This window comes from Penicillium expansum, assembly GCF_000769745.1.
Source record: "Penicillium expansum strain MD-8 chromosome Unknown contig355, whole genome shotgun sequence".
NCBI lineage: Eukaryota > Fungi > Ascomycota > Eurotiomycetes > Eurotiales > Aspergillaceae > Penicillium > Penicillium expansum.
In genome coordinates this window covers 173,839-189,233 of record NW_015971216.1, presented here as the reverse complement: position 1 = coordinate 189,233, position 15,395 = coordinate 173,839, and the positions used below count along the sequence as shown (strand labels likewise).

General features: G+C 50.2%; 8 protein-coding genes across 8 annotated transcripts; 4 read left to right on the top strand and 4 right to left on the bottom strand.

Annotated features, from left to right (window-relative positions):
* Nucleotides 1-810: 810 nt before the first annotated feature.
* On the bottom strand, nucleotides 811-1,737 carry PEX2_100680 (HAD family hydrolase; the record flags this gene model as incomplete). The annotated part of the gene is made up of 4 exons (XM_016747338.1): nucleotides 811-1,292; nucleotides 1,373-1,482; nucleotides 1,549-1,570; nucleotides 1,638-1,737. The coding sequence occupies 4 exons, from the start codon at nucleotides 1,735-1,737 to the stop codon at nucleotides 811-813; spliced, it is 714 nt and encodes a 237-aa protein (XP_016601813.1).
* A 409-nt stretch (nucleotides 1,738-2,146) lies between these two features.
* On the top strand, nucleotides 2,147-3,886 carry PEX2_100670 (GNL3/Grn1 family GTP-binding protein; the record flags this gene model as incomplete). The annotated part of the gene is made up of 3 exons (XM_016747337.1): nucleotides 2,147-2,168; nucleotides 2,231-2,325; nucleotides 2,387-3,886. The coding sequence occupies 3 exons, from the start codon at nucleotides 2,147-2,149 to the stop codon at nucleotides 3,884-3,886; spliced, it is 1,617 nt and encodes a 538-aa protein (XP_016601812.1).
* A 502-nt stretch (nucleotides 3,887-4,388) lies between these two features.
* On the top strand, nucleotides 4,389-5,479 carry cbfA (uncharacterized protein; the record flags this gene model as incomplete). The annotated part of the gene is made up of 3 exons (XM_016747336.1): nucleotides 4,389-4,541; nucleotides 4,676-4,809; nucleotides 4,948-5,479. 3 exons carry the CDS (start codon nucleotides 4,389-4,391, stop codon nucleotides 5,477-5,479), a joined length of 819 nt encoding a protein of 272 aa, XP_016601811.1.
* Nucleotides 5,480-6,326: 847 nt separating this feature from the next.
* Nucleotides 6,327-8,082, bottom strand: PEX2_100650 (putative SIR2 family histone deacetylase (Hst4); the record flags this gene model as incomplete). The annotated part of the gene is made up of 2 exons (XM_016747335.1): nucleotides 6,327-7,687; nucleotides 7,746-8,082. 2 exons carry the CDS (start codon nucleotides 8,080-8,082, stop codon nucleotides 6,327-6,329), a joined length of 1,698 nt encoding a protein of 565 aa, XP_016601810.1.
* Nucleotides 8,083-8,255: 173 nt separating this feature from the next.
* Nucleotides 8,256-8,615, bottom strand: PEX2_100640 (uncharacterized protein; the record flags this gene model as incomplete). Its single annotated transcript, XM_016747334.1, has 1 exon — nucleotides 8,256-8,615. One exon carries the CDS (start codon nucleotides 8,613-8,615, stop codon nucleotides 8,256-8,258), a length of 360 nt encoding a protein of 119 aa, XP_016601809.1.
* A 667-nt stretch (nucleotides 8,616-9,282) lies between these two features.
* PEX2_100630 (mediator of RNA polymerase II transcription subunit 16) lies at nucleotides 9,283-12,624 on the top strand (the record flags this gene model as incomplete). Its single annotated transcript, XM_016747333.1, has 10 exons — nucleotides 9,283-9,425; nucleotides 9,479-9,824; nucleotides 9,902-10,145; nucleotides 10,201-10,664; nucleotides 10,720-10,939; nucleotides 11,000-11,119; nucleotides 11,187-11,297; nucleotides 11,356-11,622; nucleotides 11,680-11,811; nucleotides 11,873-12,624. The coding sequence occupies 10 exons, from the start codon at nucleotides 9,283-9,285 to the stop codon at nucleotides 12,622-12,624; spliced, it is 2,799 nt and encodes a 932-aa protein (XP_016601808.1).
* A 690-nt stretch (nucleotides 12,625-13,314) lies between these two features.
* PEX2_100620 (60S ribosomal protein uL29) lies at nucleotides 13,315-13,982 on the bottom strand (the record flags this gene model as incomplete). The annotated part of the gene is made up of 3 exons (XM_016747332.1): nucleotides 13,315-13,546; nucleotides 13,777-13,916; nucleotides 13,980-13,982. The coding sequence occupies 3 exons, from the start codon at nucleotides 13,980-13,982 to the stop codon at nucleotides 13,315-13,317; spliced, it is 375 nt and encodes a 124-aa protein (XP_016601807.1).
* A 366-nt stretch (nucleotides 13,983-14,348) lies between these two features.
* Nucleotides 14,349-15,151, top strand: PEX2_100610 (putative vesicle transport v-SNARE protein Gos1; the record flags this gene model as incomplete). Its single annotated transcript, XM_016747331.1, has 3 exons — nucleotides 14,349-14,414; nucleotides 14,468-14,581; nucleotides 14,648-15,151. 3 exons carry the CDS (start codon nucleotides 14,349-14,351, stop codon nucleotides 15,149-15,151), a joined length of 684 nt encoding a protein of 227 aa, XP_016601806.1.
* Nucleotides 15,152-15,395: the final 244 nt, after the last annotated feature.

Here is a 15,395-nt window from a genome sequence, read left to right as displayed (position 1 = left end):
TGTCCGCGACGCACGCCATGGTGGTCTAGGGCGTCCAGTTACTGTGTCAACAGCTATATAGCTTGATCCTTGCCGGCCGAATCATCTAGACGTGCCATCATCCTTGTTAGTGGATGTGTCGGCTGTCATTAAACGAATCTGTACTCCGTACTCCGTACTGCAATGATAGCACCGCCAATTCATGTGCAAGGCTGGGATGAGCTTCATACCCGCTTCGAGGTAGCTACATACACATGGTGGATTGTATGTGGAACTAGTGCATATGTACTTTCTAACTTGCATCTTGCACCTTGCGTGGCCCGATTACATCCCCGCCCGGGGAACTACCTAAGCTGCTTGAGAGCTTTGTATCTTTGTGTCGTTTCAGGATATGCAGAGCTTACTCTGTAGTGCTTGGACAATTCAGCCCTGCTCAAAAGGTCCAACGGGCATCAGAACCAATCACATAGCCTAAGACAGCAGCAAAAAAAAACCCCCCGGATTTCCTCTCTACGTAGATACCAAGTACTCTTTTCAGCACCACCAGCTGTGGTCATCGTTCTCCAGGGAAATACGAACAAATGGTGGACGTTTGCCAGTTTAAAATTCCTCTAGCTCGACTAACTTCCATGCTAAAGCAAACAAATCCAAGGTTGATAACAAAGTCCAAATGCATATGTATATATATGTACCAATCTAACCTGTATGTAGTGCACGTTAATTCTAAAAAAGCCATGAGACCTTTAACATGAGATCTTTAGGCTGTGTATTCAAACCTGAAAACCCCGTTACGCAGCAGCGAATCGGTGAAACCGAGATGGTTACGACCATCTATTGATACGCATTCCTGATCTCGATTTGGACTTGGCCATCGACAACCGCCTTGACTGAAATGCTCGTCAAATCTTCCACAATCCAATCCGCGCCAGCCTCCTGAAGCTTCTGCAGCGAGTGCGTCGTCTTCAACGCAATCACCTTGAACCCAGCAGCCTTACCAGCCTGGATACCAGAAGGTGCATCCTCGAGTACGACAATCGATGTTGACTCTTCGATGCCAAGCTGCTTTCGGCCTAGCAGGTAGCAGCGCGGGTCCGGCTTGCCGAGCGGCACGTCCATTGCCGTCACCAGGTTCTTGGGACGTGGGAGGCTAAGCACTTCCAGCCAGCCGTCAACTAGAGGGCGCGTGCCGGATGTAACAACACCCCATCTTGCGCCGGAGGTCTCAAGGGCTGCGAGGAGGTCGCGGCCGCCGGGGATCTCGACAGCGTCAGAGCCATATTCTTTTGGGATTCGGCCTTCGATTTCGTTGACATCTGTGGTGAGGAGATGTCAGTTTCTATACTATGGTTATGTTGGAAGATATTGATCAATTCCGGGTGTCCGGTATACTTACAGTCCCAGTTGGCCTTGGTCTGGTCATATAGGCCCATTACATCGATGCTGCGGCGACCATGCGAGGTTGCGAGGATAGTCTTGGGGTCGACGCCGAGCTCCTGGCCAATTCTGAAGCGGGATTTATGTTAGATATTCTGATCGCGGAGGCCATGTTGCGATGGGTCTATGACTCACGCGTGCCAGTGCTTCACAATGGCTGTTTAGTACCGGATGGTTAGCATTGGTTCCAATTGATCCTAGGAGGGCTTGAGGGGATTGAATACCATCAGTGGAATCCACGATTGTGCCATCGAAGTCGGAAAGAAGGCCATCGAATGTGTGGACCTCCGCAGGCGCGGAGAAGGATCCTGTTGTTAAGGTCATGGTGGGGGAATGGAGATGTGGGGGGAGTTGATGCGCAGAGCAATGGTGAGTAGACAGAGAAGCCGATGTTGAGTGAAAGACAAGAAGATTGTCAAGAAATTTCTCCGAAGTATGAACAGTAATAGAAATAATAACTTTGAAAAGAAGCGAACAGAGACTACTCCGTATGGTGTGATTATATATTTCTTGCTTATACCCGGTGCCTCCACCGAGCCAGGTACGTACCTACCTAATCAAGCAACTGTTCCGCAAGCTTAGTCATTTGAAAATTATCGGAGATCGGCCTAACTACTAATCCGCTTATCGGCTGGGAAATCTTGGCACTCAACTTTTTCTACTCCCGTTGCGGACAGACTTTGAGGGTTTGCTGTGCACTTTTTTTTGTGATTAACAAATACGTGCATTCAAAATGGTTACTAAGAGCGGTTTCGGTATGATACTCTTTTTCACCACTCGCTCACGCAGTCCTGAGGGCACTTCTAACGGTCTACAGGCAAGACTTCCAAGCGGGTTCCCGTCCGCCTGAGGCACAAGATTGAAAAGTCTGCAGTTCAGAAGCAGAGAAAGCAAAAGAAGCTCGCAAAGAAGGTATTACGGACAATGTCTTTATGAAAGTTCTGATCGAAGGTTCTGACTATTTTCTCTGTAGAACCCTGAATGGCGGTCAAAGCTTAAGAAGGACCCCGGCATTCCCAATCTCTTCCCCAACAAGGACAAGCTTCTCCATGACATCGAAGAGCGGAAGCGCATGAAGGCCGAGGAGCAACAGCGTATTCGGGAAGAGGCACGAACCCGCAAGGCTGAAGGCCTGCCCGCCAAGACTGGCACCGAGGCTGTCGACATTGACGAGAACGATATTATGGATGATGATATGGATGCCGAGGGCAATGATTCCAACCCCATGGCTGCTCTTCTCGCCTCAGCACGCGCTCGTGCCGTGGAATATGAGGACAACCAAAGCGACGACGAAGACATGGAGGAAGATGAAGATGACGACGACGAGATGGACGAGGACGATGAGGAGGGCGGCGCAACTATTGACGAGTCTGCCCCACCATTGGTAAACTCAAAGTCTTTCTCAAAGGAGAGCTCACGACGCCAATTCGACAAGGTGTTCAAGCAGGTCACCGACAACGCCGATGTCGTGCTATATGTGCTCGATGCCCGCGACCCCGAGGGCACCCGCTCTAAGGACATTGAGCGCGAGATCATGATGGCAGACGGTGGCAACAAGCGGTTGATTCTCATTTTGAACAAGATCGATCTGGTTCCGCCCCCAGTGCTGAAGGCCTGGTTGCTTCACCTGCGCCGCTCCTTCCCCACTCTCCCCCTTAAGGCATCCAGCGGCACTGCCAACGCACACAGCTTCGACCACAAGCAGTTGACGGTCAAGGGTACTTCGGATACGCTCTTCCGTGCCCTCAAGTCATACGCTGGCGCCAAGCAGTTGAAGCGCGCCATCTCTGTCGGTGTCATTGGATACCCCAATGTCGGCAAGTCGTCCGTCATCAACGCACTCACCGCACGTCTGAACAAGGGCTCCAGCAACGCATGCCCGACAGGGGCCGAGGCTGGCGTCACCACTAGCCTGCGCCAGGTCAAGCTGGACAGCAAGCTTAAGCTGATTGACTCACCCGGAATCGTCTTCCCCAACTCCGGTGACAAGTCTAGCAAGAAGAACAAGAAGCAAGAAGACCAGGCGCGTCTGATTCTCCTCAACGCCGTTCCCCCCAAGCAGATCGAGGATCCCATCCCCGCAGTTAACCTCCTGATGAAGCGTCTATCTTCATCGGAGAACCTCCTCGCCAAGATGCTCGAGTTGTACGGCATCACCGCCCTCTTCCCCAGCAATGGCGACAAGACCACCGACTTCTTGGTGCAGGTCGCCCGTAAGCGCGGCCGTCTCGGAAAGCGCGGTGTCCCTAACATCGAGAGCGCTGCCATGACCGTTATCAACGACTGGAGAGACGGACGCATCCAAGGCTGGGCCAATGCGCCCGTGCTTCCCGTGGTCTCGGCGGATGCTCCTGCCGGCGATATTGAGCCTGGCGTCGACACCACAAAGGTCGTCACCGAGTGGGCCAAGGAGTTCAGTATCGAGGGTCTCTGGGGCAACGGACAAGGTGATGATGAGGAGATGGCCGAGTAAGGGCTGGTCTTCTTGCTCGCGTTATGAACTCATTATCTCATTTGATTCTATCTTTCTGGATACCAAAAAGTGGGCGTTTTATGTTGGCATTCCATCCTTCCCTAGGTTTGATCTCAATTTCAGTGGTATAAAAACATTAGTAAAAATGACTCTTTCTAAATACACCACCCAAAATAGTAGATCGTAATACTTATTATTGTAAAAATGAAGATAGAAATAGCGATTATGTCGAAATAGAGTAGACATCACCGCCAAGCCCCCACTCGCGCATCGAGAAATCCAACGCGTTGGCGCGTCTTCCTTGCAACCCTCGAACGTCGTCCCATCTCCACAGCCCATGACCACAGCTCAAGCCCAAATACAACCCCAAGGTCCTGTTTAGAGAGAAAAAATCAGGCCTTGAGTCGATTCAATATCCAAGGGGGGCCCCGAATCTTTAACCCCCCCGATCCCTTAAACCGCGCAACCAGCACGAAGGCATATCCGCCCCAAACCTACAAAAATGCCACCTCGCAAATCCACGTCCTCGGTGACACCGGCTGATCCTGATGACTCCCTGCTCCAGCAGTCGCCCCCAGCACCGCAGACCGACAAGCCCATCTTTGCGACGGAGCAGCAGTTGAAGGCTCGGGCTGAGGCGGGCGCGAGTGTCGAGGTAAGAAGATAAAGCCAGAGATATGAACGTGCATTGCGTATTGCAGGATGAATCCATATCCAATGAGTCCCTTAATATACGACATTTGAAAAAGGGAACCAGACTAGGCTAACGCTCCCTCCGGTAATCTGCAGGACTATCTCCTCCCACGCTCATTGACGATTCGTCTCGCCAAGTCTGTTCTCCCGCCGAATACGACAATCCAGAAAGACGCCGTGTTGGCTATGCAAAAGGCTGCTACGGTGTTTGTTTCCTATCTGTCTTCACAGTATGTTTCACCCTTGCCCCGCTGCCCTTCGCCTTCGTATTCGAGTCCTCCAGTCCAAAACATGGGATGGCAAATCTCGATTTGTCCTACTCTATTCCATAGTATGATACATCGAACTAACACTCGATAAAACCTTAGCGCCAACGATGCAACCCTCAAACGCACCATCGCCCCATCAGACGTCTTCAACGCCCTCTCCGAGCTAGAACTCGACTCTTTCCGCGGCCGGCTCGAACAGGAACTCGAAGCATACATGGAAATCAAAGCTGGGAAGCGCAAGCCGAAGAAGGTTGATGAGAATGGCTCCACGCAGGATGCGTTAGGCGAGGGCCCGACTCAGGCCGATGGTGATATCGAGATGGTTGATAATCCTGCGAAAAGGGTGAAGCGGGACGGAGATGTGGAAGCACCTGTTGGCCCGCCCGCTGGGGATGATGGGGATGAGACTCAAGAGGAAGATGTCGAAGAGGAAGAAGAAGACGATGAGAGTGAGGATGATGAAGAGGAAGAGGAGGATCGTGCTCCGCGTGAGGACAACCTTGAACATGTGGAGGATTTGGACCGTGAGCCTGGCGCGAGGAGGGGGCCTTATGATCCCGATGCTGAGGAGACGGATGAAGATGAGGATGGGCCTGGTAGTCAGTTGCGGGATGATCTTGGGTTGGGCTAATTATCTAGGCCGTATCAAAGGGGTTTATATGTGAATGAGCTAAAGACGACTCATCTTGGACGGCATTGGGGGAGGTTGACTGGCAAAGGAAAAGAATGTTTCTGCTGTACTATACACATAATGACGAATGGATTTTATGCTGCGCTCTGTTGAGATATACTTGGATACAGTCGAAGATGGTAGGTTTTACTTGGATGAAGTCCAAAATATAATATATCAATCCTCGACGTGCGGTAGTTGCACAGCCAAGAGTGCAAAATAAATATCTAATATCAACTCCAATACCCTGCTATACTAAATATTACATAGATAAGAAAAAGAGGCAACATTGTATCCCAGAAGAACAAGGAAATAAGTATTAAACAGGACAGCACCTATCAATTGTATGAGGTGGGACTCAAGTCCGGAATATCTCATTTAGATAATCCAAATGTGTACTCCGTACACCCATGCATATTGGCATGAGCGAAAATAAGAATGGAAAAGAGAATTGAAATAAGGAAACCCCATGACGCTGGACAAGCCAGCTTCTTGCCCGAGAAAACGCCCGACCCATGCGAGAAACCGTGGTCTATCAATGGTATCTTTCGAAAAGAGGACAGCAGCAATCATCAGCCTGAAGCAAACGCAGGTGATGCAAGTAAGAATACAGTCCACGAAGAGGAAGTATGTAAAAATAGTAAAGAAATGCAAATCCCAGAAGGGATAGGGGAGCAGTGAAGGTAGCACTTGAAGAGCAATAAAAAAAAATGAACACCAAGGACGCCATTTGGAACCATGCATCATGTCATGAACTTGCAGTCAACATAGAATAGAATATCAATACCATGACCGGAACATAAAACAGTCAGGAGGAAGCCACTGGCCGAGGAAGAGACTCTGTAATGAGCATGTCTGCTTTCTCGGATTGCTCTGTTTTTGGGAGAGGACCATTGTTCCTCGAGGCGCCCGCTGGGACCGGTTGCATAGGTTTGCCGTCGGCCTTTGTACCGGACGTGCCAGCGGATTGAGAGGTTTTGGTAACACGGCTGAACGACGTGATTTTCTTGACCGGGGCGGCGGGCACGCCACGCTTTTTCGAGGCTGCAGTTGTTGCGGCCTTCTTGGGACGAGGATTGGGGGCAGGTTTGGTGATGAACTTGGAGGTAGGCTTGCGAGCAGCAGGCTTTCCTTTCTTGATAATGTCCTCGATGGATCGGCCATTGCTTGCTGGGTTTTCGAGCTTGATTTTCGTAGCTTTGGTAGCCGGCTTTTTCGTCGGCTTCTCGTCGTGACTGGAGGAAGGCGTGACGAGACCAGTATCTGCACGAGGTCTCTTCTTGGGCGTGACAACGACAGAAACGTCATTGGAATTGAAGCTGTGGAGAATGGGCTCAGGTGAGGATTCGTACACGCACGGGGTAATATCCTCGGACTCCCATGATTTCAGGTTCACCTCGCGCGCTACTTCATCGCATGACCCCTTGATGATCAAGTCAAAGCAGTTGTCGAATTCTTTGCCGCTTGGTGGTTCGTTGTTGATGAACATCGTGACACCATCCTTGCGACTGCGGATCATTGTGCACAAGCTTTTGACGAGTCGACGGACTCCAGGAATCTTCAAGCTGGTACCGGCGACAATAAGGACGCGGGGGCGGGACTTGATGTCGGCGTTCATCACGGAGGTGATTGCCTCTTCGTCGGGGTTGTGCTCGTTGTAGAGGACGATGCGCGGGCGCATGCGGCCGATTCCGTGACTCCGCTGACCGCCGATCTGGCGGACTTTGTCGTGCACAGTGCATTCCTCGCAAGCGGGCGGGTCGGCTTCCATGAACATATCAGGTTTGAAGTTGTCGAGGTAGCGACACTTCTGGCATACCATCTTTTCAATACTGCCGTGCAGTTGAATAGTGACCGGCCAACTACCCTTGACATTAAGCGGTACCTCGGTTGCCAGTGGCCCCATAGAGGTTTCAATGCCATCGATATTTTGGGTATAAAGTCGCTTCAGGCGAGACTCGATACCTAATCGGGCGAGCATTTTGTGGAAGGCGGTGGGCTTGATATTGGCAACTTCTTCTGACAGCGACCGGACCATTTCATGGAAGGGGGCGGTCAATGCATCATCCTGATAGACGGCAGCATCGAATAGAAGCTTGCCGGAAGCTTTCAAGTTGTGTTTCTTTTGCAATGATTTGAAGAGACCGTCTGTGGAACGGAAGTCCGGAACTATGTGTAGAGTTAAGATTTGGTTCGGATACGGCAGAATGCCAAAGCAGAAACTTACTACCCGCAGCCGTGGAAATGCCAGCGCCAGCGATGACGACAATGTCCTTTTGATGACGCAGAGTTTGAACAAGCAAATGGTGTTGATCATTTTGTTCATAGAGAGATTTGGATAGATCGAGATATTGAGTGGTCCGTTCCTTTGGTAAGGGGTTGCGTCTCCTCTTTGCGGGACGGGCTTGGCGTGCAGAACCCTCAGCAGGTTCAGCTCCCTCTTGGGATGAAGGCGTTGGGTACCGCTCTGCTGGCTCTGGTGATGACTGTGCTGCTAATGTTGGTGATGGGGGCACGGAGCTCAACTCCGAATCGGATGAGAAATCTAAATTAAAATCCACCATGGCTGCGTGGGAGTTGCGAATGGGCTGAAAGGTGTAACAGCGTAGGAGTGATGTTCACCCCCAGGGGGAATCGGGGCGAAAAGAACCGGGCGGTATCTTCAAATTGCTCAGAGACCGTAGAAAACCTCGAAAAGAGATATCATATGTGTCTGGGCAATAGATATCAATAAAGATCAATGACGTTTAAGACCTTGAGATAGAGGGGAGAAAGGGTAGAAAAGAGCAAGAGGAGTTGTAGGTAGAAAATCCACGGATTGTAGGAAGTTGACGATGAGGTCAGCGTTTGGGGGGGTGGGAAGGGCAATGAAACTCGTGCACTTCAGGGCTCTATGGGTCGGAGAAAAAAAAAAGGAATTAAAGGGCGACCCGCAGCAAAAACACCCTTTGTTTTGGCTGAAGGTATGGGGATTTCCCGTAGGAATGTGGTTGAACTGGAGAGAAGTAAATTGATTTGACCGAACCGAATGACTAGGAAGGGTGGGACTCGACGTTGTTTTGATGCGAACGGTTGTGGGTTTAAGACTGCTACGCATATACTTCGGAATAAAGAGGGAAATGCCCAGGTGCTCCAGTAATAGCCTCTTTGATGCTTTTGAAACCCCATTGATGGTACTTTGTAGGGTTGTTTATAATAGTCAATTGCCCTTTCACACTCTCGTAGTGCATCTCAATACTTCCTATTATGATCTTCCTATTATTCTCTTATTTTTCCTTATTTTTCTTCCTATTTTGCTTTCCATTTTTTTTTTCTGTTTTCCATGTTTTGACAGTTCAAGGGCTCAGTGGTGATTCGCTCTGTTATATAGTGGGTCACCTGATATCCCTATGATTGGCCGGTTGTCGTTGGCAGGGCTACCCGTCACCTGATCCATGTCACGAGATCTGACTAATCAACATCACTGGGAAATCCACTGGTCCCTGGAGGTCCAGGCGCTGACGGCATAGGAACAGCTGGATTTGGTCTATGGTCCCCCTCATATTGAAGTCTGGAATTGCTGCATTGATTGTGACTTCGTTGTTGGTGTTGGTGACATCTCATCGAACATTAGGCGCCGATCTCGGGAATCAATCCCACCCCCCCTTCTTGACCAAATAATAATAAAGCCCATCTGATATTCAATGATCCGGGAAACTCTATGAAGCCATGCTGCTGTATTGATTCCCTGATTATCAAACACAATTGACAAGTGAACAAATATTATGCCCTTGATCATGGAGGACGGTATCAATGTGGACGATCTCTTTGGAGAACCCAACTCCCTGGAGCTGGGCTTGCCGGCCACCTCCCCAATCAAAGGTCTAGCACAATGCTTAGATGAAATGCGTCTATTAGGGTGCTGCCAGTAAGCTTGGAAGAATGCTCCACATCCGCATTCTAGAACTAACAGCCTTCTAGGAAAATCGCCTGGTCTCGGATGGGATGCATTGCATCTATTTCCACAGACGGACTCCGGGTTATTGTCCGCCATCTCCAGTGCCGTCCATCAGATGGTAAATGGGTGCTCGGGGAAGAGTCATCCTTGGCACCGGTATTGGAAGCCCATAATGGCAATCAATTGGCCCACCTATCATGGAATGAGACCGGTTCAGAACTGGCTGTTGTCGACTGTTCTGGTCGCATATCAATATATTCCATATCCATTGCATTGAACAGCATCACAGGTTTGCGTCAAGCCTCTTTTGACTCTGGCGACGATGGCAACCAGGTTGTTGGAATGATGTGGCTGAACTCCCAGCGTTACGTACGTTGAGCCCCCTTACCATTATCCATCAAGATAGATCAGGGCAGGAGTGAAAGGACTCTAACATAGTAAAATAGGTGCATGCATTTCACCAAGCAGCCAAGGTGAATGGTCGATGGGCATACTCGCCTTTCCGTCGACGCCCTGTCGGGCCATTCCACCCGGCTAATAAAGGCGCGTTGATATGCGTAACCAGAGTCGGTCAGATCAAGCTGATTTATCAAAACCCTGACAGCAAATGGGCCGAGCTGCCTGCTGAACTGAAGAACACAGGGTACTCAGACAGACTATTGACGCATGCATCCATGACCGCAACACAAGGTATTGGCTTTCAGTCGGAGCTCCATTTCCCGCCATCGCTGACATATTGAAACAGCTGGGATCCTTCTCTCCACCTACTCTGCTTGCCAGAAAATGTGTCTTTATAGAGTACACATTGGCTGGAACCCGTCACAATGGGAGCCGGCACAGGGAAAACCGCCTGGCCAATTCCCCATTCCCACCTTCCGTTTAATCCACTGTAAGGTCGACATGCCCAGCAATATCTTGAACATCAACCGAGGGCCCGACCACTCCGATCAGTCTTTACCGTTTTTGAATTCGGTATACTCCTTGACACGACTAGAGATCATGCCGGGACAGTTTGATAGCCCCGCGGGGTCCACCCCCAATCCTTGGATCCTGGCTGTCTTGTCGAAACCCCTCCATGCCATACATGACTATCCAGACCAGCAAGGTCCGCCGAGTGTAATTGTGAGGTGGCATTTGGAGTCTGCAACGCAGACTCTCCATCCCAAGTTTGACGAGGTGACGTCAAAAAAGAGCAACGCCCAAGCAAAGGTGCGAATTCCTGAGGTTTGACTGTTGCGTGAAATTAAGACTGACCTATCCTTAGCCCAAAATGGAATTGCGCAGGTTGGAGGACGTTTATTGCGATAAGTATATTGTCTCGGTCGATTTAGTAGAGCATGGAACAGTTTTGGCTGTCAGTCATGAAGACAGCTCAATAACATGCTATGACACACGGACAATGACCGTTTTGAACGGCCTTGACGATTCAACCACAGTGACCTGCCTGGCCCAGGCCGGGTTCCACTACCCACTCGAAACATCAGGTATGTCCGGAACTAATCGATCTGGCTTTCAGATATGTGGCTAGAACTGACATGGACCAGGTCTTCACATTGCTTTCTCTCCTAACGCTTGCGTTGCCGTTACGCTGGATATTGACGGACATATGCAATTGAGGGTAATGGAGCATTCGTTCGGATCCACAGAGGGTCTCTATGACGAGAGTATGTGTTTTCCAGATCACCAATCAGGTCACCTGTGTGGAATAACAATACTGACCAAGACATGTAGACAATTTTTCTGCAGCCATTGCAGCGTTGACATTGGCATTCAGTCGAGGCTGTGGAGTTGATTTCAATACAGATGACATCCTCATGGTTGCGCTCGGGCAGTTATCACCAGGTGAGTGCTCCCAAGAATTTCGTATTGATATCATCAACTTTGCTGACAACCCCCGAAGAGGCTCAAATCACATTCATCAGCGAGGTGTATCGTGCACTGCCGATTAATTGCAATTTTACGGCCGAACAGGACAAACTCATGAGCCATCCGTACATACCTCGTTGTCTCAGCTTACAGGCGGGACTGGGCTTCAGGGGGAGACTGAAGCGTCGCAACCTCTCATCGGCCGTGCCGTGGGCGAGCCTTCAACTCAGACATGCCTCGGTTCTATTTGCATATTTCTTCCAGTATAATAAAGGGGGCCAGACTGAATCGCATGATCCAGGTGAGTTCAAAGAAAGCCAACTCAGTCATCATGATCTGTCGCTAATTAAAACAAAAGATGTTCTACGTATGGTATTGGGGAACACCAAATGGACATTAGACTTCTCTCACTTTCTTCTGAACGAAATCTTCGATATGGCCGATGAATTCGAAGATGTTTTCAATGACCCAGAAGCATTCACACAGAAATGTAAGGAACCTCCCCATAACAAACTCCAGCTTCAAGATCACCTATCTCACTATCTTCACAGTGAAAAACTCCTTCTCCCTCCCCCTTTTAATCCTCCTCTCAAGCATGTCGCGCGCCTTCCTCCGCTTCATCTGCCGTGGTCTCCGCGGCGTGCACGCTGGCTTCGCAAGCGCAAACCCCGCCTCCCTTATAGGAGACTCCCGAATCTACTACACAGAGATCTGCCAAACCCTAGAATCATCACCGGTACGGATCGACGTGTACGAGAAGTTCCTAGCAGGAGTCGACTCAGCCGTAAAGCACGCCTATCAAGGCGCTGGCTTCGGCGACGCCGAAAGACCGGGTCCGGAAAAGGAACTACTAGTTAATGCGCGCATCCCGCCAGTCCTCACCACAGCCGTCGCCACCCTCCTGCGGCAGACAGTCCCCGCGCTCAAATCCGAAATCAATCGCATGGCTATCTACCTCGGGGACTATAGCTGGCTTGGTTTTGGGAATGACAGGCGCACGGTGCTGTACCGCAAGCAGCGCGAGGTCGATATCCTCAAGAAGTGTCCGCTGCGTCCGCCGTTGCCGTTGGGGAATGATGGTCGCGTGGCACCGCTGAAGAAGCGTAGGTGTGCGCGCTGCTGTGAGGTCTCTGGTGATACGAATCTGCCACGGTCACTGCTGTCGTTTAAGATGATTGCTAAGCTGGGGCTGTTGCGGTCTTGTCTTTGCGGGGGGATGTGGGTTCTTGAGACAGATACTGGGGATCTTACGGTTAAGACTGGGGGTGCGAATGGCAATGGCAATAGGACTAGCCAGACTTAGGACCTCACTTAATGCTGAAATTGGATACTATGGCTCGCATTCTGGCTTTGAACTAAGGTGGTGTGGGGTTGGGTGATCTAGGATGTAAGGATATGTTGGTATGTTTTTTTTATCTTAGGCGTACTTCTCGTGGTGTCAGGATGCCTGGCATCTAGATGCGTTTAGTGACTACAGCAATATATGCCCAGTCCGTCAGTATTTTTGCTTTGGACTTGAGTCATGTAGACTAAAAATGTAGACCACTCAAGATATGTATATTGTAGAAATATATATCATCGAGTCCTGGCAGACTATACATATCCATGTGATCTCTTCACTAGCCTTACATGAATGCAAGAGCAAGGAAACTTGGAGAATGTCTAAAATCATGTCATGTCAAGAGTCGATTTGCATCCTATTTAGATACATAATCAAATTCCATTTTTTGGATGTAAAAAAAAGAGAAAACCGACCCCTACACAAGCATTCGGATCCACAGTCACGTCCTGCTCATGTCCAAGGCCAGCAACGTCTTCCCACAAAACTCCATATCCGAACAAGTTCTGCGTTTAAGCCTGCAACAAATAAATCGTCAGCATTGTGTTCGGCTGATTTGTCTCGTTCGATGGGCGAGGTTTTTGGTGGAGAGGGCACAGATGAACATCTATGAACCCCATTCCACTTGTTCCCTGCCCAGGATTGCCGGAGTTATCATACCTTAACGGCGTACTTCCGCTGGGGGAAGTGGATGGCACGCTTGCGGAGCTTGTCGGTGGTCTGGGTACGCTCGTGCTTGGTGAGACGGCGGCGGATCTCACGGGTGAGCTTGGGGCGGAGGTCGAGGGGGAGGTACTTCTTGTTCTTGTAGAACAGGCGAAGCTGAGCGCGCTGGTTGGCGTTGATGACGGTGAGAACACGAGCGATCGACTTGCGAACCTCGCCGCTAAAAAAAAAAATTCTAGTCAGCATCAAATCTCGAATATCGATGACCCCCAGTATCGTGCGCTTTGTGCCAGATCGTATAATCCGTCTCTTCCTCATCGATCGTTGGTCGCATGTTGGCGTAGTCCTCCTCTTGTATGTTGTATTTCCCGGGTTCGATCGTTCCCATCCCGCAAATCTTCAAATTCCATCCGCACAAAAAATCAAATATCGGGGGTGTCGTATACGCACATTCTCTGAGTCTTGGAGGAAGCGCCGGAAGAGATCTTCTGGACGCGGAGCTGGTTAAGCTCCAACTTCAACTCCTCGAGCTGTGTGGCGAGCTCATCCTTGTTCTTGCCCCAGAGCTGACCAGCCTTGACCTTGGACGACTGCAAAAAAAGAGGCGATTCATCAGCATTTGGATATCAGGGCCTTTGCACAGCGCGACATACCATGGTGGCGTTGAATTGTGTGGGTTGTCGACGTTGAGAATTGAAGATGTCCGAGGGTCAATTTGCGACTGGTTGTGGGACTAGGGCTAAGCGAATTTGTGACTTTAGCGGGTGCACGTGATTGCGGTGGCACTAATGCCTTAATTTGGTGCCTGAAGTTTCTGACTGTTTTATGCCTGGGCCATGGGGCATAAACTTACTGTATTCGGTTAGAGCATTTTACCCCGTCATGGGCTGGGCACTTACGTAGACAAGCAGGTAGCACCTCGGCCCTTGCACTGGTTGAGCATTTGGCCTGAAAAGAACTTTTAAACAGATCAGACTTCTCTGGTAATTCCATCTCTATATCTCACATAGTCTCTACCGGCCATGGCATCCTCAACTAGTTCTGGGTGGACACAGCTCCGGCAGCAAGCACGGTCGCTTGAGACTCAGGTACCAACATCTCACTAGGAGTTCTATACCAATGTTAACTGACACGCCGATAGACTGAGAACCTTTTCCACACCTATTCACAATTTGCTTCGATAACCAAACCTCCACCATCACCTACCGAGGAAGAGCTGCGGCTTGAATCGCAATTGAAAGACCTCCTCGAAAGAGTACGTCCATCCACCAACATTCAACAGGGAGAAAAAAGCACCGGCAGCTAACTAACCTACGTACAGCGCGAGTCAGTCATCGCCCAACTATCCCGTCTCCTCGACTCCGAAGCCACACTCACCTCCTCCGCCCTAAAACAGAACAATGTCTCCCGCCACCGCGAGGTGTTGCAAGACCACCGCCGTGAGCTCCAACGTCTGACCGCAGCCATTTCTGAATCGCGCGACCGCGCAAACCTACTCTCCAATGTCCGCTCAGACATCAGCTCCTATCGCGCATCCAACCCCGCCGCTGCCGAGGCCGAGTACATGCTCGAAGAGCGGGGCCGAGTCGAGAACAGCCACAGCATGATAGACGGCGTGCTGAGCCAGGCGTATGCCATCAATGAGAATTTCGGTGTCCAGAGCGAGACAATCGCCAACATTAATCGGCGCATTGTCGGGGCTGCTGGCAGTGTTCCCGGCATGAACTATCTCATCGGCAAGATTGGAAACAAGAAGAGGCGGGATGCTATTATCCTCGGGTGCTTTATTGGGTTCTGCTTTTTGATGTTGCTGTTCTTCCGGTAAAATATGGATATGAGGATCCGGCAGCAGGTCAATTATACCGCTGCCTCTATGTCTTATTGTTCCTGTGTCGATTGCTGCTCTCCAGCGAGTGGATTTCTCTTGTCGAAGGCGTTTGGGTTTGGGCATGTACCGAGTCCCCCTTGATGGGGGATGCGGCAGAATCGATGATAATTCTTGTGAAGGGGTCTTGAAGGCCCCTATTTGTTATACTTTCTATTATACAGATTCTCTATTGTATGTACAA